General features: G+C 50.5%; 1 protein-coding gene across 5 annotated transcripts in view; it reads left to right on the forward strand.

Annotated features, from left to right (window-relative positions):
- Positions 1-22,742, forward strand: part of LOC147116849 (alanine aminotransferase 2-like) — a 269,062-nt gene extending 246,320 nt beyond the window's left edge. For all 5 annotated transcript variants that reach the window (XM_085987256.1, XM_085987253.1, XM_085987255.1 and 2 more), the window contains 5 exons: positions 1,268-1,404; positions 4,110-4,284; positions 4,676-4,831; positions 16,464-16,576; positions 20,130-22,742. In XM_085987256.1, the coding sequence (XP_085843382.1) occupies positions 1,268-1,404; positions 4,110-4,284; positions 4,676-4,831; positions 16,464-16,576; positions 20,130-20,220 (672 nt within the window). In that variant the 3' untranslated portion in view covers positions 20,221-22,742. The remainder of the gene's footprint in view (positions 1-1,267; positions 1,405-4,109; positions 4,285-4,675; positions 4,832-16,463; positions 16,577-20,129) is intronic.
- Positions 22,743-22,797: the final 55 nt, after the last annotated feature.

Here is a 22,797-nt window from a genome sequence, read left to right on the forward strand (position 1 = left end):
CTCGAGCCTGTTGCACAGGAACAGGAGGAGGCCATTCAGCCCCTCGAGCCTGTTGCACAGGAACAGGAGGAGGCCATTCAGCCCCTCGAGCCTGTTGCACAGGAACAGGAGGAGGCCATTCAGCCCCTCGAGCCTGTTGCACAGGAACAGGAGGAGGCCATTCAGCCCCTCGAGCCTGTTGCACAGGAACAGGAGGAGGCCATTCAGCCCCTCGAGCCTGTTACACAGGAACAGGAGGAAGCCACTCAGCCCCTCGAGCCTGTTCCGCCATTCAGTTAGATCACGGCGGATCTGTATCTTACCTCCCCGCCTTGATTCCGTAACCCTTAATACCCAACAAAAATCTATCAACCTAGCTGCAACAGCTTTTGGGGCAGAGTTTTCCAGATTTCCACCACCCTTTGTGTGAAGAAGTGCTTCCTGACATCACCCCTGAACGGCCTGGCTCTAATTTTAAGGTGATGCCCCCTTGTTCTGGACTCCCCCCACCAGAGGAAACAGTTTCTCTCTGTCTACCATAGCGAATCCTTTAAGCATCTTAAACACCTCAATTAGATCTCCCCTTAATCTTCTAAACTCTGGGGAATACAAGTCTAGCCTATACAACCTGTCCTCGGAATTTAACCCTTTTAGCCCTGGTATCGTTCTGGTGAATCTGCGCTGACCCGCCTCCCAGGCCAATATATCCTTCCTGAGGTGCGGGGCCCAGAACTGAACGCAGACAGGGTCTGACCAGAGATTTATACAACTGAAGCATCGCTGCCTCCCCTTTGTAATCCAGACCCCTCGAGATAAAGGCCAACATTCCATTAGCGTTTCTGATTTATTTTTGTACCTGTCCATTCGTTTTTAGTGATTTCTGTATTGGACCCTAAATCTCCCTGCTCCTCACAGTTCCGAGCCTCTCGCCACCTAGAAAATACACTAGTCTCTCTTTCCTGGGTCCAAAGTCGCACGTTCCCACATTGAATTCCATCTGCCACTGTTTTGCCCACTCACTGAATCTATCAATGTCCCTTTGCAACGGTCTAGCTCCCGTCTACCTACTGTGCCAGCTAACTTAGTGTCAGTGCCCAGGTGAGAAGGTAGGTCGTTGTAAGGATGTGGTGAGAAGAGATGTGGGTGGGGTTGAGGGGTTTGGGGAGGAGGTGGGCCAGAGTGAAGTGGCTCTTCGTGTTAAAAGAATTCTTGCGTGTGAATTCTTCGGTTTCACTGTCGAGGGACATAAATAGCCTGGCTCCTAACCTGTTACCTTCTCTTGTGCTAGGTCTATCAGGACAATGTCTATGCCGAGGGCTGTCAGTTCCATTCCTTTAAGAAGGTCCTCTTTGAAATGGGTCCGCCATACTCCAACACCGTGGAGTTGGCCTCATTCCACTCCGTGTCCAAGGGTTACATGGGAGAGTGAGTACATTGAGCGAGAGGGGAGCCTGCGGAGGGAGAGGGGGGAGTCGGGAGAGGGAGGGGAGTCGGGGGAGGGAGGGGGGGAGTCGGGGGAGGGAGAGGGGGGAGTCAGGGGAGGGAGGAGGGAGACTGCGGAGGGGGAGGGGGGAGTCAGGGGAGGGGGAGTCGGGGGAGGGAGAGGGGGGAGTCGGGGGAGGGAAAGGGGGGAGTCAGGGGAGGGAGGAGGGAGACTGCGGAGGGGGAGGGGGAGTCAGGGGAGGGGGAGTCGGGGGAGGGAGAGGGGGAGTCGGGGGAGGGAGAGGGGGGAGTCGGGGGAGGGAGGAGGGAGACTGCGGAGGGGGAGGGGGGAGGGAGGGGGGGAGTCGGGGGAGGGAGAGGGGGGAGTCAGGGGAGGGAGGAGGGAGACTGCGGAGGGGGAGGGGGAGTCAGGGGAGGGGCAGTCAGGGGAGGGAGGAGGGAGCCTGCGGAGGGGAGGGGGGAGTCAGGGGAGGGGGGAGTCGGGGGAGGGGGAGTGGGGAGAGCCTGCGGAGGGGGAGGGGGGAGTCGGGGGAGGGGGGAGTCGGCGGAGGGGGAGAGGGGTGGAGTGTATTGAGCGGGCGCTGATCCTGCCACTTTCTCCCCGTATGGATCACTCGATGTGATTGGATTGGGTACACCAAGAACCCAGTCACAGATTTCCCATTGAGCAGTTCATGCTGAAGCAGGACTGATTCAGATAGTCAGAATTAACTCACTATTTCAACTATTGCTTAAATCTCACAAAGGCTGTCTGGGATAATGCACCTACTGTCCCTCCCTCCACCCCCGGGCGGTGTTGTCCCACCCAGGCGGTGTTGTCTCCGGTACTGACCCATGTGGTGCTGACCCTGGTACTGACCCATGTGGTGCTGACCCTGGTACTGACCCCTGTGGTACTGAGCGCAGTACTGACCCCTGGTGGTACTGACCCGGGTACTGATCCCTGGTGGCACTGACCCCGGCACTGACCCCTGTGGTACTGAGCGCGGTACTGACCCCTGGTGGTACTGACCCCGGTACTGACCCCTGTGATACTGACCCCTGGTGGTACTGACCCTGGTACTGACCCCTGTGTTACTGACCCCTGTGGTACTGACCCCGGTATGGACCCCTGGTGGTACTGACCCCGGCACTGACCCCTGTGGTACTGAGCGCAGTACTGACCCCTGGTGGTACTGACCCCAGTACTGACCCCTGGTGGTACTGACCCGGGTACTGATCCCTGGTGGCACTGACCCCGGCACTGACCCCTGTGGTACTGAGCGCGGTACTGACCCCTGGTGGTACTGACCCCGGTACTGACCCCTGGTGGTACTGACCCCGGTACTGACCCCTGTGATACTGACCCTGGTACTGACCCCGGTACTGACCTCTGGTGGTACTGACCCCGGCACTGACCCCTGTGGTACTGAGCGCGGTACTGACCCCTGGTGGTACTGACCCCGGTACTGACCCCTGGTGGTACTGACCCCGGTACTGACCCCTGTGATACTGACCCCTGGTGGTACTGACTCCGGCACTGACCCCTGTGGTACTGACCCCGGTACTGACCCCTGTGGTACTGACCCCGGTACTGACCCATGTGGTGCTGACCCCGGTACTGACCCCTGGTGGTACTGACCCCGGCACTGACCCCTGTGGTACTGACCCCGGTACTGACCCTTTGTGGTACTGACCCCGGTACTGACCCCTGGTGGTACTGACCCCGGTACTGACCCCTGGTGGTACTGACCCCGGTACTGACCCCTGTGATACTGACCCCTGGTGGTACTGACCCTGGTACTGACCCCTGTGTTACTGACCCCTGTGGTACTGACCCCGGTATGGACCCCTGGTGGTACTGACCCCGGCACTGACCCCTGTGGTACTGAGCGCGGTACTGACCCCGGTACTGACCCTTGGTGGTACTGACCCCGGTACTGACTCCTGGTGGTACTGAACCTGGCACTGACCCCTGTGGTACTGACCCCTGGTGGTACTGACCCCGGTACTGACCCCTGTGTTACTGACCCCTGTGTTATTGACCCCGGTACTGATCCCTGTGGTACTGACCCCGGTACTGACCCCTGTGGTATTGACCCCGGTACTGGTCCCTGTGGTACTGACCCCGGCACTGACCCCTGTGGTACTGACCCCTGTGGTACTGACCCCGGTACTGATCCCTGTGGTACTGACCCCGGCACTGACCCCTGTGGTACTGACCCCTGGTGGTACTGAGCCCTGTGGTACTGACCCCGGTACTGACCCCTGTGGTACTGACCCCGGTACTGACCCCTGTGGTACTGACCCCGGTACTGACCCTGGTACTGACCCCTGTGGTACTGACCCCGGTACTGACCCCTGTGGTACTGAGCGCGGAACTGACCCCTATGCTACTGACCGTGGTACTGGCCCCCGGTAGTTCTGAGCGATATAGGCAGCCAGGCTGCAGCTTCAGGCTCCATTCTGCGCTGTTAGCCAATCTTGGCTGGTGCTGTCCTGGAATTAGCCTCATGCCCCAGGGTTAGGGAGAGGTTAAGGGACCTTCTCCTGGTCACTGAGTAGGTGGACTGTGTGCCCTCAATGGTTGAATAGCCTGCTGTTGCTCACCATCTACACTCCCATGTGAAAGCTGGATGAGAAACTGAAAGTTGCTGGCACTAGCTCCTGGATTGCTGCTGGTCTAATCCTGGTGTTTTTATCTGTAGGTGCGGTTACCGGGGGGGCTACATGGAACTAATCAACTTGGACCCTGGTGTAAGGGCACAGTTGGTCAAACTGGTCTCTGTACGTCTCTGCCCCCCAGTGTCAGGCCAGGCCGTGGTCGGAGTGATCACCAACCCTCCTCGACCAGGAGAACCCTCGTACGAAAAGTTCATTAAAGTGAGTGGATAACAACTCCAGATATATCTAACCCATGCCATACCTACCCTGGGAGTGTTTGATGGGATAGTGTAGAGGGAGCTTTACTCTGTATCTAACCCGTGCTGTACCTGCCCTGGGAGTGTTTGATGGGACAGTGTAGAGGGAGCTTTACTCTGTATCTAACAATATGGTATTCTTGTCTATCTTGAGAAGCATTCTGTGCTTTACACAGCTCCTCTTTGTTGGAAATAAAGAGCTTAATAAGCATGGGAGATGTTCAATAGTTCGATGAAGCTGCCTTGGTACTGTTAATAATCTGTCTGTTTGTGACTCTGGGGGTTGTGGTCTCAGTAGGTGAGGCCCATGTCCTAAAGATATTCAGTCTGACCTGCGCCTGACCTTTCCCCAGGAGAAGAAGCACGTGCTGAGCAGTTTGGCGGACAAGGCTCGTCTGACGGAGGAAGTGTTCAGTGGTATCCCTGGGATCCGTTGCAACCCTGTGCAAGGAGCCATGTACTCGTTTCCCCGGATCGAGATCCCAGCCAGGGCCATAGAGGCCGCTCAGGTAAAGCTTCCCAAAGTTTTCATTACTACCGCGCGAAACTGGGCCTCTGACCCACTGCCACCCGGGATCCTGTGGATGATCTCACATCTTAAACACCACAAGGCCAGAGGTGTCCTCTAAATATGAAGACGTTAAACGATTGTCTCACAACTTTCCACCACACTTTCTGTGAAAACATGCTTCCTGATTTCACTCCTGTAACATTTGCATATTGAATTATCACTGGCCCGCAGGCATCTGTAAGGAATACCTATTATATTCACATGTGATCACATGCTGAGTTGTCATTGGCCTGCAGGCATCTGTAAGGACTGCTATTGTTTTGAAGACCCAGGCTAGGGGTCCTAACTCCACCTTGTCCCCACTGTACTGCTGTGAGTAAGATCAGACCTAATGCTTCATAAAAGAGTTAAACTGTAATACTCCGTTGTCCTGCAAGTTATTATTTTTGTACAAAGTGTGCAAAACAAGACATGGTGTCAGAACAGGGATTAGAAATGGACATCTTACCTCCAATGAATTGGGAATCTTTGAACTTACATAGAGAATGGAGCAAGTTCAAGCAACACGTGCAGTTAATGTTCTCGGGTCCGTTGAAAAGCAAAGGGGAGGAAGAAAGATGCAGCTACCTACTCCTGTGGATCGGAGAAAAAGGGAGAGACATTTTTAACACATGGGCCTAGAAATTCAGTTAGGGGCGCCCAGCTCGCCTGGGCGGCGGAATTACTGCTGCGCGCGGAGCCACTTGCGCCAGCGGGATATTCAGTTTCAGCGCCCCAAGTGGAAGCCGGCCGCTAAACAAGGGTTTCAGCGCCCCGCTGTGGGGCGCTGAAACTGAATATCGGCGCGCAAAGTGCCGCAGCGCCACCCGCTGCGGCACAGCAGCCTGCGGTACTGCAGGCCTTCCTCTCACTCTTAAGGGGGAGGTGCCTGCAACAGCACGATCCCCGCTCGCGAGTGCCGGCAAATGAGCCCGGCACCAAGGAGAAGTGCCGGGCTCTCGGGGAAACAGCCGGTAATGCTGCGGGGGGGGCGGTGTAGGAGGCCGGGGACGGAGGTGCGGGCAGGCGGCCGCCGAAAAAGCGGCCGGTCGCACCTCCACCTTAACTCGCCCCACTACCGCCACAGGTAGGCCCCTGTGTACCGGTCGCTATTTGCGGCCAGCGCGGAGGAGGCGGCAGCAACCAAATATGGCCAGCGGGGCGATAGCGGGGCGCTGCGCACACCGATGACGTCATCGGTGGCGGCGCAGCGCTACAGGCTAACGCCGCCATTAGCGCCCCGCTAAATATCACGGTAGGTTTGGCCAGTGGCGCAAAAGCCCTCTTTGGGCGCAAACTGGTGGCGCAGGCCACTGAATTTCTAGGCCATGGTCTCTCACCGTGGATGAAGCAAAGGTACTGAAAAGTTATTTTGACCGTTTTGACTCATATGTGATGCCCAAGACAAATACGATATTCGCTAGGTACAAGTTTCAGGAGAAAGTACAAGGAGCTAGTGAGCCATTTGAACAGTTCGTGACTGAGTTAAAACTACTGGTAAAAGACTGTGAATATGCAGAAGATAAAGATGAGATGGTCAGAGACCGCATCGTGTTTGGAATGCATTCAGCTAAAGTGAGAGAGAAACTTTTGAATGTTGGGTCCGGGCTAACGCTGGACAAAGCTATGGACATAGCTAGATCGCACGAGATAGCCCAAGCACAGTTGAAAACCATAACTGGCACCATGAGTAGCTTGTGTGAACAGACAGTGCATGCAGTTAATAGACACACACCAAAGAACACCGCCCAGAGAGCGTGTTTCAGAGTTCTAAAAATGAGCGACACAGACATAAAACGCTTCAAAAACTGTGGATATTGTAGAAACCAGATGCATGGGGAAAAGGAGTACTGCCCTGCCAAAGGAAGGCAATGTGCTAAATGTGGTAAATGGAACCACTTTGCTAAAGTTTGCAGGACTGTTTTTTTAAAAGCAGTACACACAGTGAGTGACAGCCAAATGCCAGATAGAGAGCCAAATGCAGAGGAACTGTTTATTGGTTCTGTGTCACAGAAAAAACAGATTTCAGAGACTGAGCAAGCCTTTGCCGATATTGAGAGAGGAAAACAGGGCACAGAACTTAGGTTTAAACTAGACACTGGAGCTCAGGTTAATGTAATTCCTCTGAGTGAGTATCACAGCTTGAAGGATGAGTGTGAGCTACAGCCCACCTTACACAGACTGACCAGCTATGGGGGTGAGCAGCTCATTGTAAAAGGCACATGCGTGATGAAATGCAAGTACAAAGAAAGCGACATGATGTTGGACTTTTACATTGTTGACACTCGAGCACCTCCAGTGCTAGGTCGAAAGGCATGTTTAGACATGGCCCTCGTCAAGCTAGTGCTATCATTGACAGCACCAGTTGATAAGCAGACAGTCATGGAGGAGTTTGCTGACATTTTCAAAGGAATCGGACTATTCCCAGGTGAATGCACTATTCACCTTGACCCAGCAGCAACCCCTGTGGTTTGCCCACCGAGAAGGATACCCCTTGCTCTACATAGTCACCTGAAGGAGGAGCTGCAGAGCATGGAGAATACAGAAATCATCGTCCGGGAAACAGAACCGACAGAGTGGGTCAACGCATTAGTAGTGGTTGAGAAACCACGTACAGGCAAGCTCAGAGTCTGTCTCGACCCTAGGGATTTGAACAAGGCTATCAAATGCCCTCACTACCCTCTACCAATGCTAGATGACATCACACCCAAGCTAGTGGGAGCACGTTACTTCAGTGTAATGGACGCACGATCAGGATACTGGACTACCAAGCTCATGGAAGAGTCATCTAAGCTAACAATGTTCAACACACCATTTGGACACTACCAATTTCTACGTTTACCATTTGGTCTTATCTCAGCTCAGGATAAATTCCAGCGGAAGATCGACGAAACCTATGCAGGCCTCGACGGAGTAGTCGCAATCGTAGATGACATCCTCATCTATGGCAGGAATAGAGAGGAACATGACAGGAACCTCCGTGCGATGCTACAGAGATCACGGGAGAAAGGTATCCGGCTCAACCCTGAGAAAAGCATAATCGGATCCACCGAGATCAGTTATTTCGGGCATCGTCTCTCAACTGATGGCATTAAGCCAGATCCAGAGAAAATCGTCACCATCAAGAAGATGGAGCCGCCGAAGAACCGCACAGAACTAGAGACAGTACTAGGCATGGTTAACTACTTAGCCAAGTTTGCCCCGAGCCTCTCCGAAATCAACGCACCCATGCGTCAGTTGCTCAAACAATCCAATGAGTTCCTGTGGGACAAACAACATGACACAGCATTTCAGAAAATGAAAGACCTAATCACCAGTGAACCAGGACCAGTTCTTGCCTACTTCGACCCCAACAAAGAGCTCAGACTACAAGTGGACGCGTCAAAGTACGGACTAGGTGCAGTATTACTGCAAGAAGGAAAGCCCATCAGCTACGCTTCTAGGTCTCTCACAGACAGTGAAATCAACTATGCTCAAATCGAGAAAGAGCTATATGCAATTCTGTTTGGATGTAAGCGTTTCCACCAGTATGTCTATGGCCAACAAGTCATTGTGGAATCTGACCACAAGCCCCTCGAGTCAATCATGAGGAAACCACTAGCCGCAGCCCCACCAAGGCTACAGAGAATGATCCTTCAGCTACAGAAGTACGACTTCACAATCATTCACCGTCCAGGCAAAGACATTCCTGTCGCAGACACGCTCTCCAGAAAGTCTCTTAGCTACCAGGACAGCAGCCTCAGTGAAGGCATGGATGCGCAGGTGCACATGGTGTACAACAGCTTACCTGTGAGTGACTCAAAACTGAAGGAGATCCAAGCAGGAACAGAGAAAGATGCACAACTCACACTGCTGAGCAAAGTCATACATGAAGGATGGCCTGAGGAAAGGAGGAAATGCCCTCAGAGCATATCTGAATTCTGGAAGCACAGAGACGAACTGTCACAAATCAACAGAATCATCTTCAAAGGGGAGAAAATCATCATTCCTACCAGTCTCTGAGAGGAGATGTTGACTAAAATTCATGCTGGACATATGGGCATGGAAAAATGCAAACAAAGAGCACGTGACATTATGTTTTGGCCCGGAATGTGCAAACACATTGAGGACATTGTTGGAAAATGTTCCATTTGTCTAGAACGCCATCCATCAAATGTCAAAGAGCTCATGATACCTCACTGTATCCCAGACAGGCCCTGGCAGGTCGCGGCAACGGATCTGTTAATATGGAACAATGAGGACTACATAGTGACTGTTGATTACTACAGCAGATTTTTTGAATTGGACAAGCTTCACAGCACCACATCTGCAGCTGTGATCCACAAGCTAAAGGCAGCCTTTGCCAGGCATGGCATGGTAGAGACTTTAGTCTCAGACAATGGCCCCCAATACAAATCAAAAGAGTTCGAGTCATTTGCCAAGGCATGGGATTTCACACATGTCACATCAAGCCCACATTACCCTCAAAGTAATGGCCTTGCTGAAAAAACTGTCCAGATTACAAAAACACTCATGGACAAAGCCAAAGCAGACAAAAGAGACCCCTACATCAGTCTCCTTGAGTACTGCAACACTCCGGTTGACAACTTCAAGTCAGCTGTTGATGAGCCGCAGACTTTGCTCAATCCTTCCAAGCACCAACCAGCAGCTGCAGCCAGAGGTCATCAGCTGCCATCAAGTGCATGCAAAACGTGTACAGAGACAGCAACACCAAAAGAGATACTATGACAGGTCAGCTAGACTACTGCTGCCGCTGCACAATGGAGAATCCGTCAGAATCCAGGAGCATGACTACTGGAAGCCAGCAGTCGTCATCCAGCCAGCTGACACTGAGTGATCTTATCACGCCCGCACACCAGAAGGACAGGTGTACCGCCGCAATCGCAGGCACCTCCTGAACACCAAGGAACAACACCGTCATTCCGACGAGAGGATCAGTTCAACAGAGTGTGATGAACAGAGCAATACACAAAACACATCATACTTACCTGAACCTAAACCTGAACCTGAATTGTTGACCAATTCAGGAGCATGCTCAGTTCCATACCACACAAGGTCGGGACGAGAGGTCAAGCCTAGAGTTATCCTTGACTTGTGAACTGTCAAAGGGTGTAGGCGGGCCGCTGCCCTAAAAAAAAACCTGTACATCATTATTGAAACGTTGAGATGTTTTCAGTGCTAGTTAAATGCTGAGTTTACTTATATGTTTATGCTACCGAGAACATTAGGTAGAAGAAAGGTTTAAAAGTAATGCATAACATTTTTCTTTTAAAAGAAAGGGGATGTCACATTTGCATATTGAATTATCATTGGCCCGCAGGCATCTGTAAGGAATACCTATTATATTCACATGTGATCACATGCTGAGTTGTCATTGGCCTGCAGGCATCTGTAAGGACTGCTATTGTTTTGAAGACCCAGGCTAGGGGTCCTAACTCCATCTTGTCCCCACTGTACTGCTGTGAGTAAGATCAGACCTAATGCTTCATAAAAGAGTTTAAACTGTAATACTCCGTTGTCCTGCAAGTTATTATTTTTGTACAAAGTGTGCAAAACAAGACAACACCTAAACAGCCTGGCTCTAATTTTAAGATTGTGCCCCCTTGTTCTTCATTTGTCCTCCAGAGGAAATAGTTTCTCCGTATCGACCAAATCTGCTCCAGCCCCAGTTCCCAGCACATCTCATCTCTCACCATCAGCTCCCTAATCATAGACGATTTGGAGATTGTTACAAGAGAAATAACACTGGGACAGGAGGAGGCCATTTAGCCTCTCGAGCCTGTTCCCGCCATTCACTGAGACTATGGCTGTGATCTGACTTCATATATCGTCGAGGTTTGGCAGATCGTCTTTTCTTTAAATTCATTCTTGGGATGTGGGCGTCACTGGCAAGGCTGTCATTCATTGCCCGTCCCGAGTTGCCCCGAGAAGGAGGTGGTGGGACTTCCTGAACCGCAAGTGGTTTGACGCAACTGAGGGTCTCGCTGGGTCACTTCAGAGGGTCAGCTCAGAGTCAACCACACTGGTGTGGGACTGGAGTTACATACAGGCCTAGACCGGGTAAGGACGGCAGGCTTCCTTCCCTAAAGGGACATCAGTGAACCAGTTGGTTATTTAAGAACAATCTGGCAGCTTCATAGTCACTTTTACTGATCCGAGCTTTTAATTTCCAGATTTTCTTTTAACTGAATTCATATTCTCAAACTGTCTTGGCGGGATTTCAACTTTTGTTCTCTGGATCACCAGTCCAGTAACATGACCACTGGATCACCAGGCCAGTAACATGACCTCTGGATCACCAGTCCAGTAAAATGACCTCTCAATCACCAGTCCAGTAACATGACCTCTGGATCACTAGTCCAGTAACATGACCTCTGGATCACTAGTCCAGTATCATGACCTCTGGATCACGAGTCCAGTAACATGACCTCTGGATCACGAGTCCAGTAACATGACCTCTGGATCACCAGTCCAGTAACATGACCTCTGGATCACGAGTCCAGTAACATGACCTCTGGATCACCAGTCCAGTAACATGACCTCTGGATCACGAGTCCAGTAACATGACCTCTGGATCACCAGTCCAGTAACATGACCTCTGGATCACGAATCCAGTAACATGACCTCTGGATCACGAGTCCAGTAACATGACCTCTGGATCACGAGTCCAGTAACATGACCTCTGGATCACCAGTCCAGTAACATGACCTCTGGATCACGAGTCCAGTAACATGACCTCTGGATCACCAGTCCAGTAACATGACCTCTGGATCACGAGTCCAGTAACATGACCTCTGGATCACCAGTCCAGTAACATGACCTCTGGATCACGAATCCAGTAACATGACCTCTGGATCACGAGTCCAGTAACATGACCTCTGGATCACGAGTCCAGTAACATGACCTCTGGATCACGAGTCCAGTAACATGACCTCTGGATCACGAGTCCAGTAACATGACCTCTGGATCACGAGTCCAGTAACATGACCTCTGGATCACCAGTCCAGTAACATGACCTCTGGATCACTAGTCCAGTAACATGACCTCTGGATCACCAGTCCAGTAACATGACCTCTGGATCACGAGTCCAGTAACATGACCTCTGGATCACCAGTCCAGTAACATGACCTCTGGATCACTAGTCCAGTAACATGACCTCTGGATCACCAGTCCAGTAACATGACCTCTGGATCACGAGTCCAGTAACATGACCTCTGGATCACCAGTCCAGTAACATGACCTCTGGATCACGAGTCCAGTAACATGACCTCTGGATCACGAGTCCAGCAACATGACCTCTGGATCACGAGTCCAGTAACATGACCTCTGGATCACGAGTCCAGTAACATGACCTCTGGATCACGAGTCCAGTAACATGACCTCTGGATCACTAGTCCAGTAACATGACCTCTGGATCACCAGTCCAGTAACATGACCTCTGGATCACTAGTCCAGTAACATGACCTCTGGATCACCAGTCCAGTAACATGACCTCTGGATCACTAGTCCAGTAACATGACCTCTGGATCACCAGTCCAGTAACATGACCTCTGGATCACTAGTCCAGTAACATGACCTCTGGATCACCAGTCCAGTAACATGACCTCTGGATCACGAGTCCAGTAACATGACCTCTGGATCACCAGTCCAGTAACATGACCTCTGGGTCACTAGTCCAGTAACATGACCTCTGGATCACGAGTCCAGTAACATGACCTCTGGATCACTAGTCCAGTAACATGACCTCTGGATCACCAGTCCAGTAACATGACCTCTGGATCACTAGTCCAGTAACATGACCTCTGGATCACCAGTCCAGTAACATGACCTCTGGATCACTAGTCCAGTAACATGACCTCTGGATCACCAGTCCAGTAACATGACCTCTGGATCACTAGTCCAGTAACATGACCTCTGGATCACTAGTCCAGTAACATGACCACTGGATCACTAGTCCAGTAACATGACCTCTGGATCACTAGTCCAGTAACATGACCTCTGGGTTACCAGTCCAGTAACATGACCGCTGGATCACCAGTCCAGTGACATGACCTCTGGATCACGAGTCCAGTAACATGACCACTGGATCACCAGTCCAGTAATGTGACCTCTGGATCACTAGTCCAGTAACATGACCTCTGGATCACCAGTCCAGTAACATGACCTCTGGATCACCAGTCCAGTAACATGACCACTGGATCACGAGTCCAGTAACATGACCTCAGGATCACCAGTCCAGTAACGTGACCTCTGGATCACGAGTCCAGTAACATGACCTCTGGATCACCAGTCCAGTAACATGACCTCTGGATCACTAGTCCAGTAACATGACCTCTGGATCACCAGTCCAGTAACATGACCTCTGGATCACTAGTCCAGTAACATGACCTCTGGATCACCAGTCCAGTAACATGACCTCTGGATCACGAGTCCAGTAACATGACCTCTGGATCACTAGTCCAGTAACATGACCTCTGGATCATGAGTCCAGTAACATGACCTCTGGATCACCAGTCCAGTAACATGACCTCTGGATCACGAGTCCAGTAACATGACCTCTGGATCACCAGTCCAGTAACATGACCTCTGGATCATGAGTCCAGTAACATGACCTCTGGATCATGAGTCCAGTAACATGACCTCTGGATCATTAGTCCAGTAACATAACCTCTGGATCACTAGTCCAGTAACATGACCTCTGGATCACCAGTCCAGTAACATGACCACTGGATCACTAGTCCAGTAACATGACCACTGGATCATTAGTCCAGTAACATAACCTCTGGATCACTAGTCCAGTAACATGACCTCTGGATCACTAGTCCAGTAACATGACCACTGGATCATGAGTCCAGTAACATGACCTCTGGATCATGAGTCCAGTAACATGACCTCTGGATCACTAGTCCAGTAACATGACCACTGGATCACGAGTCCAGTAACATGACCTCTGGATCACGAGTCCAGTAACATGACCACTACACCACAGTGCACAAAGGGTGTGAATGCTACACTCTGAGTGTATCCACAGGAGAATTGGGTACAAGACGAGGCACACTATATTGTCCTTGTACAAGACCTTGGTCAGATTGCGCTTGGAGTACTGGGTCCAGTTCTGGTCTCCTCACATGGTGGGTGATATTGAGGCTTTGGAGAGGGTGCAGAGGAGGGCCACTAGACTAATTCCCAGTCTAAAGCATCTTAGTTATCAAGATAGGCTAAAGCTTCGATCACCTGGATGGGTTGGAGACGAATTGACCAGATTTTCTCCCCAAATTGGCCTGTTTTTTTGCCTCTCCCAGAAGCTCTCATGTTTTCGAGTGGGGTGGCTTGGGAGTGTATATGTTGTAAATGTAACCCCACTATTTAAAAAAGGAGGGAGAGAGAAAACAGGGAATTAGCCTAACATCAGTAGTCGGGAAAATGCTAGAGTCTATTATATGATAACAGGACACTTAGAAAATATCAACGGGATTAGACAAAGTCCACATGAATTTATGAAAGGGAAATCGTGTTTGACAAACCTTTTGGAGTTTTTTGAGGATGTAACTGGTAGAATACATAAGGGAGAACCAGTGGATGTGGTGTATTTGGATTTTCAGAAGGTCTTTGATAAAGTCCCACATAAGAGGTTAGTGTGCAAAATTAAAGCACATGGGATTGGGGGTAATCAAATCAAATCAACTTTTATTGTCATTGTTAGTGCACAAGTGCAGTACAACGAAATGTAGGCTTGCGGCTCCCGAGAGTGTACAATTTGGATTAGGACACTTAAACATTTCAACATACATTTGTACATATATATTAGCATAAATATGACCATAATAAAGTGCATCGGCAGATGTGCAGGCTTTAGTGTTTATTTGTGGAGTTCAGTAGGATGACAGCCCTGGGAAAGAAGCTGTTCCTAAATCTGGTCATACGGGTGCGAATGCATCTGTAGCGTCTTCCAGATGGTAGGAGGGCGAACAGACTGTGGCTGGGGTGGGTAGGGTCTTTGATGATGGACCGTGCCCTCCGTAGGCAGCGTTTCTGATATATATGTTCTATGGTCGGTAGCCGGGTGCCGGTAATGCGTTGGGCAGTTTTGACTACCCGCTGCAGGGCTTTCCGGTCATGGGAGCTACAGCTGCCGTACCATACCGTGATACAGTTTGTCAGGATGCTCTCTATAGTGCAGCGGTAGAAGTTAGAGAGGATCAGGGGTGACAGATTACATCCCTTCAGCCTCCTCAAGAAATATAGGCGCTGCTGGGCCTTCTTCACCAGAGAGGAGGTGTTGAGGTACCAGGAGAGGTCTTCCGTGATGTGGACTCCGAGGAACTTAAAGCTGGCCACCCTTTCCACCACAGCCCCATTGATGTGGATGGGGGTGTGACTTCCGCCTTTGGACTTCCTGACTGGCATGAATTGAAAATTGGTTAACAGACAGGAAACAGAGAGTAGGAATAAATGGGTCTTTTTCAGGGTGGCAGGCGGTGACTAGTGGGGTACCGCAGGGATCAGTGCTTGGGCCCCAGCTATTCACAATATATATCAATGATTTGGATGAGGGAACCAAATGTAATATTTCCAAGTTTGCTGACGACACGAAACTAGGTGGGATTGTGAGTTGTGAGGAGGATGCAAAGAGGCTTCAAGGCGATTTAGACAAGTTGAGTGAGTGGGCAAATACATGGCAGATGCAGTATAACGTGGATAAATGTGAAGTTATTCACTTCGGTAGGAAAAACAGAAAGGCAGAGTATTATTTAAATGGTGATAGATTGGGAAATGCTGATGTACAAAGGGACCTGGGTGTCCTTGTACACCAGTCACTGAAAGCAAACATGCAGGTGCAGCAAGCAGTTAGGAAGGCAAATGGTATGTTGGCCTTCATTGCAAGAGGATTTGAGTACAGGAGCAAGGATGTCTTGCTACAGTTATACAGGGCCTTGGTGAGACCACACCTGGAGTACTGTGTGCAGTTTTGGTCGCCTTACCTAAGAAAGGATATACTTGCCATAGAAGGAGTGCAGCGAAGGTTCACCAGACTGATTCCTGGGATGGCAGGACTGTCGTATGAGGAGAGATTGGGTCGACTAGGCCTGTATTCACTAGAGTTTAGAAGAATGAGAGGGGATCTCATTGAAACGTATGAAATTCTGACAGGGCTAGACAGACTGGATGCAGGGAGGATGTTTCCCCTGGCTGGGGGGGTCTAGAACGAGGGGTCACAGTCTCAGGATACGGGGTAGGACAGTTAGGACTGAGATGAGGAGAAATTTCTTCACTCAGAGGGTGGTGAACCTGTGGAATTCTCTACCACAGAAGGCTGTGGAGGCCCAGTCACTGAATATATTTAAGGAGATAGATAGATTTCTAGACACAAATGACATCAAGGGGTATGGGGAGAGAGCGGGAATATGGTATTGAGATAGAGGATCAGCCATGATCATATTGAATGGCGGAGCAGGCTCGAAGGGCCGAATGGCCGACTCCTGCTCCTATTTTTCTATGTTTCTATGATACAAAAGACATCAATTGACCAGAGGGTCTTTACCTGTCCGTCATTGTTCGTATGTTTGTAATTCACTGTCCTTTCCCAACAGGCTGTGGGACAGACACCTGACATGTTTTTCTGCATGAAACTGCTGGAGGAGACCGGTATCTGTGTGGTTCCGGGGAGTGGGTTCGGTCAAAGAGAAGGCACCCATCATTTCAGGTACACGGAGAGAGAATTCGCATTTCGGTAGCGTCTTTCCGCACCTCAGGACGACCCAAAGCGCCTTACAGCCAATGAAATACTTTTTGAAGTGTAGTCACTGTTGTAATGTAGGAAACATGACAGCCAATTTGCGCACAGCAAGATCCCACGACCAGATAATCTGTTTCAGTGATGTTGATTGAGGGATAAATATTGGCCAGGTCACCAGGGAGAACTCCCCTGCTCTTCTGTGAAATAGTGTCCGGGAATCTTTTACATCCACCCGCGAGAGCAGACGGAGCCTTGATTTAATGTCTCATCGAAAAGACTGGACATCAGACAGTGCGGCACTCCCTCAGTACTGCCCCTCCAACAGTGCAGCACTCTTGGTGCCATACTTAAGAAAGGACATACTTGCTCTCGAGTCAGTACAAAGAAGGTTCACTCGGTTAATCCCGGGGATGAGGGGATGGACATATGAGGAGAGGTTGAGTAGGTTGGGACTCTACTCATTGGAGTTCAGAAGAATGAGAGGTGATCTTATTGAAACATATAAGATTGTGAAGGGGTTGGATCGGGTGGATGCAGGGAAGATGTTCCCGGTGATGGGTGAAGCTAGAATTAGGGGGCATAGTCTTAGAATAAGGGGCTGCTCTTTCAAAACTGAGATGAGGAGGAACTACTTCACTCAGAGGGTGGTAGGTCCATGGAATATGCTGCCCCAAAAAGCTGTCGAAGCTACATCATTACATAAATTTAAAACAGAAATAGACAGTTTCCTAGAAGTAAAGGGAATTAAGGGTTACGGGGAGCAGGCAGGAATTTGGACACGAGACTAGGTTCGGATCGGTCATGGCCCTGTGGGTAGCGGAGCGGGCCCAGGGGCCGTGTAGCCTGATCCTGCTCCTATTTCATGTGTCTAATTCTGTTAGATTCAGGAGATGGTTCTGTGATAGTGGATTGGCGGTTAGGATCAGATCAGCCATGATCTTATTGAATGGCGGAGCAGGCTCGAGGGGCCGATTGGCCTACTCCTGCTCCTATTTCTTATGTCCTTATGTCCTTATTACTGCCCCTCCAACAGTGCAGCACTCCCTCAGTACTGACCCTCCAACAGTGCAGCACTCCCTCAGTACTGACCCTCCGACAGTGCTGCACTCCCTCAGTACTGCCCCTCCGACAGTGCAGCGCTCCCTCAGTACTGCCCCTCCGACAGTGCAGCGCTCCCTCAGTACTGCCCCTCCGACAGTGCAGCGCTCCCTCAGCTCTCCCTCGGTACTGCCCCTCCGACAGTGCGGCACTCCCTCAGTACTGCCCCTCTGACAGTGCTGCACTCCCTCAGTATTGCCCCTCCGACAGTGCGGCACTCCTTCAGTACTGCCCCTCCGACAGTGCATCGCTCCCTCAGTACTGCCCCTCCAACAGTGCTGCACTCCCTCAGTACTGCCTCTCCGACAGTGCAGCACTCCCTCAGTGCTTCCCCTCCGACAGTGCAGCGCTCCCTCAGTACTGCCCCTCCCACAGTGCTGCGCTTCCTCAGTACTGCCCCTCCGACAGTGCAGCTCTCCCTTATTACTGCCCCTCCAACAGTGCAGCTCTCCCTCGGTACTGCCCCTCCGACAGTGCAGCGCTCCCTCAGTACTGCCCCTCCGACAGTGCAGCTCTCCCTCGGTACTGCCCCTCCGACAGTGCAGCACTCCCTCAGTACTGCCCCTCCGACAGTGCAGCTCTCCCTCGGTACTGCCCCTCCGACAGTGCAGCGCTCCCTCAGTACTGCCCCTCCGACAGTGCAGCTCTCCCTCGGTACTGCCCCTCCGACAGTGCAGCACTCCCTCAGTACTGCCCCTCCGACAGTGCAGCTCTCCCTCGGTACTGCCCCTCCGACAGTGCAGCACTCCCTCAGTACTGCACCAGGAGTATCAGCCTGGATTACGAGCTCAAGTCTCTGTTGTGGGGATTGAACCCATGACCCTATGAGACAAAGGTGAGAGTGATCCCACTGAGCCACAGCTGAGTCTGTGCTGGTGTCTGCACACTTAAACCCACTGCGATTGTTGGTAGGTAACACGTGTCTGTACTTATGATTTTAAAATTCTCATCCTTGTTTTCAAATCTCTCCATGGCCCTCACCCCTCTCTATCTCTGTAACCTCCTCCAGCCCCACAATCCTCCGAGATATCGGCGCTCCTCCAATTCTGCCCTCTTGAGCATCCCTGATTATAATCGCTCCGCCATTGCCGGCCGTGCTTTCAGCTCTCTGGGCCCTAAGCTCTGGAATTCCCTCCCTAAACCGCTCCGCCTCTCTACCTCGCCCCTCCTTTAAGACGCTCCTTAAATCTACCTCTTTGACCAAGCCTTTGGTCATCTGCCCCAATATGTGGCTGGGTGGCAAATCTTGTTTGCTAACGCTCCTGTGAGGCGCTCTGGGACGTTTTACTACATTAAAGGTGCTATATAAATACAAGTTGTTGTTGTGCCATGTATTATGCTTTATTCAAGTTTCCTTCTTGACATTAAGCAGGTTTACTGAAGTTAGGTTGTTGTCTGAGGATTTTGCCTTTTCTGAGAGAAACATCGAATCATAGAATAGTACAGCAGACAGCCTCATACACAACGGAGAAGTCTACACAGGTTTGGTCCCAGGCTACAGATAACCAGCAATTCCAAAGAGTTAGATGAAGTTTAGAACAAGAGTAACATTGAGGGAAAACATGTACGGTATAATAACAACAACATGCATTTATGTAGCGCCTTTAATGCAGTAAAACCTCCCAAGGCGCCTCACAGGAGTGATTATCAAACAGAATTTGATGAGATATTAGGACAGGGAACCAAAAGCTTGGTCAAAGAGTTGGGTTTTAAGAAGAGTATTAATGGAGGTGGAGAGGCGGAAACTTATAAAATTCTAACAGGACTAGACAGACTAGATGCAGGAAGGATGTTCCCGATGGCGGGGGAGTCCAGAACCAGGGGCCACAGTCTAAGGATAAGGGGTAAGCCATTTAGGACAGAGATAAGAAGGAATTTCTTCACCCAGAGAGTGGTGAACCTGTGGAATTCTCTGCCACAGAGGGTGGTGGAGGCCAGTTCATTAAATATATTCAAGAAAGAGTTGGATATATTTCTTGAGGCTAAAGGGATCAAGGGATATGGGGAGAAAGCAGGGACAGGGTACTGAATTTGGATGATCAGCCATGATCTCATTGAATGGCGGAGCAGGCTCGAGGGGCCGAATGGCCGACTCCTGCTCCTATCTTCTATGTTTAATGAGGGAATTCCAGAGCTCAGGGTGTAAACAGCTGAATGGTGGAGGGAGTAAAATCGGGGGATGGGCCAGAGGGCAGAATTGGAGGAGCGCAGAGATCTCGGAGGGTTGTGGGGCTGGAGGAGGTTACAGAGATAGGGAGGGGCAAGGCCAGGGAGGGGTTTGAACACAAGGATAAGAATTTTGAAATTGTGGGGTGAGGGTAACATTTAGGATTGGGGCAATTCAGTAGAATATTCTGCTCTTCAATTGTGACTTTAATTGTTTCTTGTTCTGTCCCCTCCCCGCCCCCCACTCCCCCCCCAGGATGACCATTCTGCCCAAGAAGGAGAAACTGAAGACCCTCCTGAACAAGCTGAAGTCTTTCTATCAGAGCTTCATCGAACAGTACTCTTAAACACCAGATTCAATCGCCCCCATTCACTGGGGGGAGTGGGGTGGGGGGGGTTCTGGGGGGAATGCGTAGTGCAATATCAAGGGGAACAAACTCTGTGATGTTTAAACAGGCGCTCGGGCACAATGGAAGGAAATAAAAACTAAATCGCAATCAAAAAATGAGAGATCAGACCTGGAGCAAATACAACATTGCTCGCAGGTCGCGGGGAATGGGGGTGGGGGGGTGCCGCTGGAGAAAGGACAATTGGGGCACAGAAGGTCAGCCAAGACAGGACAATTCCCATGTAGCGTGTCAGTGCAATAGTCTCGGAGAATTAGGATGAAGTATTGGGAGCTGGCCGATTTAATCCATCACCTTGTTGAGGCTCTCCCGATCTCCAGTACCAGACTGTATTCTGTTCTAGATCCTCTAGATGCAGTCTCTCAGTGTCTGAACATCCTCTTCAGCTTGGCGTTGTCCCATGGATATCTGGACGGGGAGATAGCTGGGTAGTTCTTAATCGTCTTTGGGGATTTTCATTGGAATTGTCCCAATTTAACAATTTTAAGCAACGGTTCTGCTCGTCTGGACTTTGGCCCCAAACCTTGGCTTAGGTTCCTTGGGTAGAAGCATTGTGTGGAGGGTTAGAAGCCGGAAGGTCAGAGGTCAGAGTTAGCTGACCCTCAGCCGGAGTAGGGGCACTACAGTTAGCCTCAGTGCCGCAGCTTCAGGGAGGTTGTAGAACCAGCCAAGGTTTCCACTCCTGACTGCTGTCCTGTGACCCCAGGTTGGGAAAGTGTGTGTCCGGGCTGGGGTGAGAAGCTCGCAACAGTCAAATCGTTACACTGAGTGGATTTCTCGCCCAACTTTCAGATCGCACCCGTGCTCCGAACAAAACTGGCAATTATATAATTACTTTTTGATTAATAGATTCACAAATAGCAATGTTGATATTCAGTAATTGGAATGAACAGGAACGGTGATGAGCCAAGTAGATAACTCAACATTATGGCTCCCGGTTGCCCATTGAGGTTTGTGCCATACTGCGCACAATTGCCTTCTGTCGCTCTGCACCTTGATTTGATCCCGTGTGCTGGACACTCAAATTGAGCACTTGACTCCAAGGTGAAAGGTCATGGACTGCCCTTGATCAGAAAGGCAAAAATGGAATTATAGCCTCAATTCGCAGGAGTCACACGAAGGGGGCGGGGAGGAAAGCGCCAACTGCTCGTGTCCGCCCATCACCCGGATCAGACCACAAGCACCCCAATCAATCTGGAGTCAGACCGTCCCATCCCTGCCAGGGATTCGCATCCAGATCACTCGCATTTGGGGAAAGTTAGTCCAGTGCTGAATTCCGCCGAGGCAAAGGAGGATGGTGATTGGCTGTGAGACGTCACTCCGCCCCCGAATCAAGCGGCGCTTTAATGCTGCACCTCCTCATTGTGTATCCAGGGGCCGTAATGTCGGGTTGGACGAGCCGATTTTAGCAATCAAACACTCGAGCGCCTTAATTAATATTTAGTCTACTCTCTAATGTCAGTTGTGTACTCAACATTGGAATGAATGTGTGATTAACTTTCAGGATGGGGCTGATCAGTATTTAATGTAGTGTTATGTTAGCACGATCGATTGTCTCTTATGCCTGAAAATGCTGCAAGGACATTTATTTAATGTGAAGGCTGGTTCTATTACAGGTGAATTACTTGATTAATTACTGAGGAGGCTGTGGGTTCTCGCTGTGAGCTGTGCCATTTACATTTGAAGCTATGTCGTATTCTTGTAGAACAAGCCTTGCAGACAATGGCTGGGGACCAATTTTAACTTGGGTCTCAGTTTGATAACAACAACAACAACTTGTATTTATATAGCGCCTTTAACGTAGTAAAACATCCCAAAACAAAATTTGACACCGAGCCACATAAGGAGAAATTAGGGCAGGTGACCAAAAGCTTGGTCAAAGAGGTAGGTTTTAAGGAGCGGCTTAAAGGAGGAGAGAGAGGTAGAGAGGCGGAGAGGTGTAGGGAGGGAATTCCAGAGTTTAGGGCCCAGGCAACAGAAGGCACGGCCACCAATGGTGGAGCGATTATAATCAGGGATGCTCAAGAGGCCAGAATTGGAGGAGTGCCGAGATGGCAGATACATCCCAATGGCCAAGGAGCAGTTTTAAAATGGGTGTCACATCGCTGTGGCGAGGTTGATTTTAATTCCGAGGTACCTCCCGAATGCTAGGACCACTTTTTAACAGGTAGTGTTAGGCTCCCGCCTTGGATCGAGCTGCTCGCTGGATGTTCCTGGCTTTCCATTGCTGCTGCAGCACCACCAGGTGCCGGAAGGCGTCCTTCCTTTTGGTAAACTGGGGCCCTCTCGTCCCCATGTGCACAAAGTCTAGGTGGGTTCAAACGTCCTGAGAAATGGCTGATGGTTTCTTTTTTAAAATGAAGGAGGCCAGAAGGATCCAACGATCTCGTCGTTCGGGTCGCTCTGTCCTGCGGTTGTTTTAACTGTCGTACCATTCATGAAATAAACACTTTCAACTCAAAGTAACAGCAATGCTTTACTTACCCGTTTCTTCCATTTTATAGGCTCCACGTTACA

This window comes from Somniosus microcephalus, chromosome 5 (genome assembly GCF_052327205.1).
Source record: "Somniosus microcephalus isolate GS21.2 chromosome 5, FLI_Smic_1.0, whole genome shotgun sequence".
Lineage (NCBI taxonomy): Eukaryota > Metazoa > Chordata > Chondrichthyes > Squaliformes > Somniosidae > Somniosus > Somniosus microcephalus.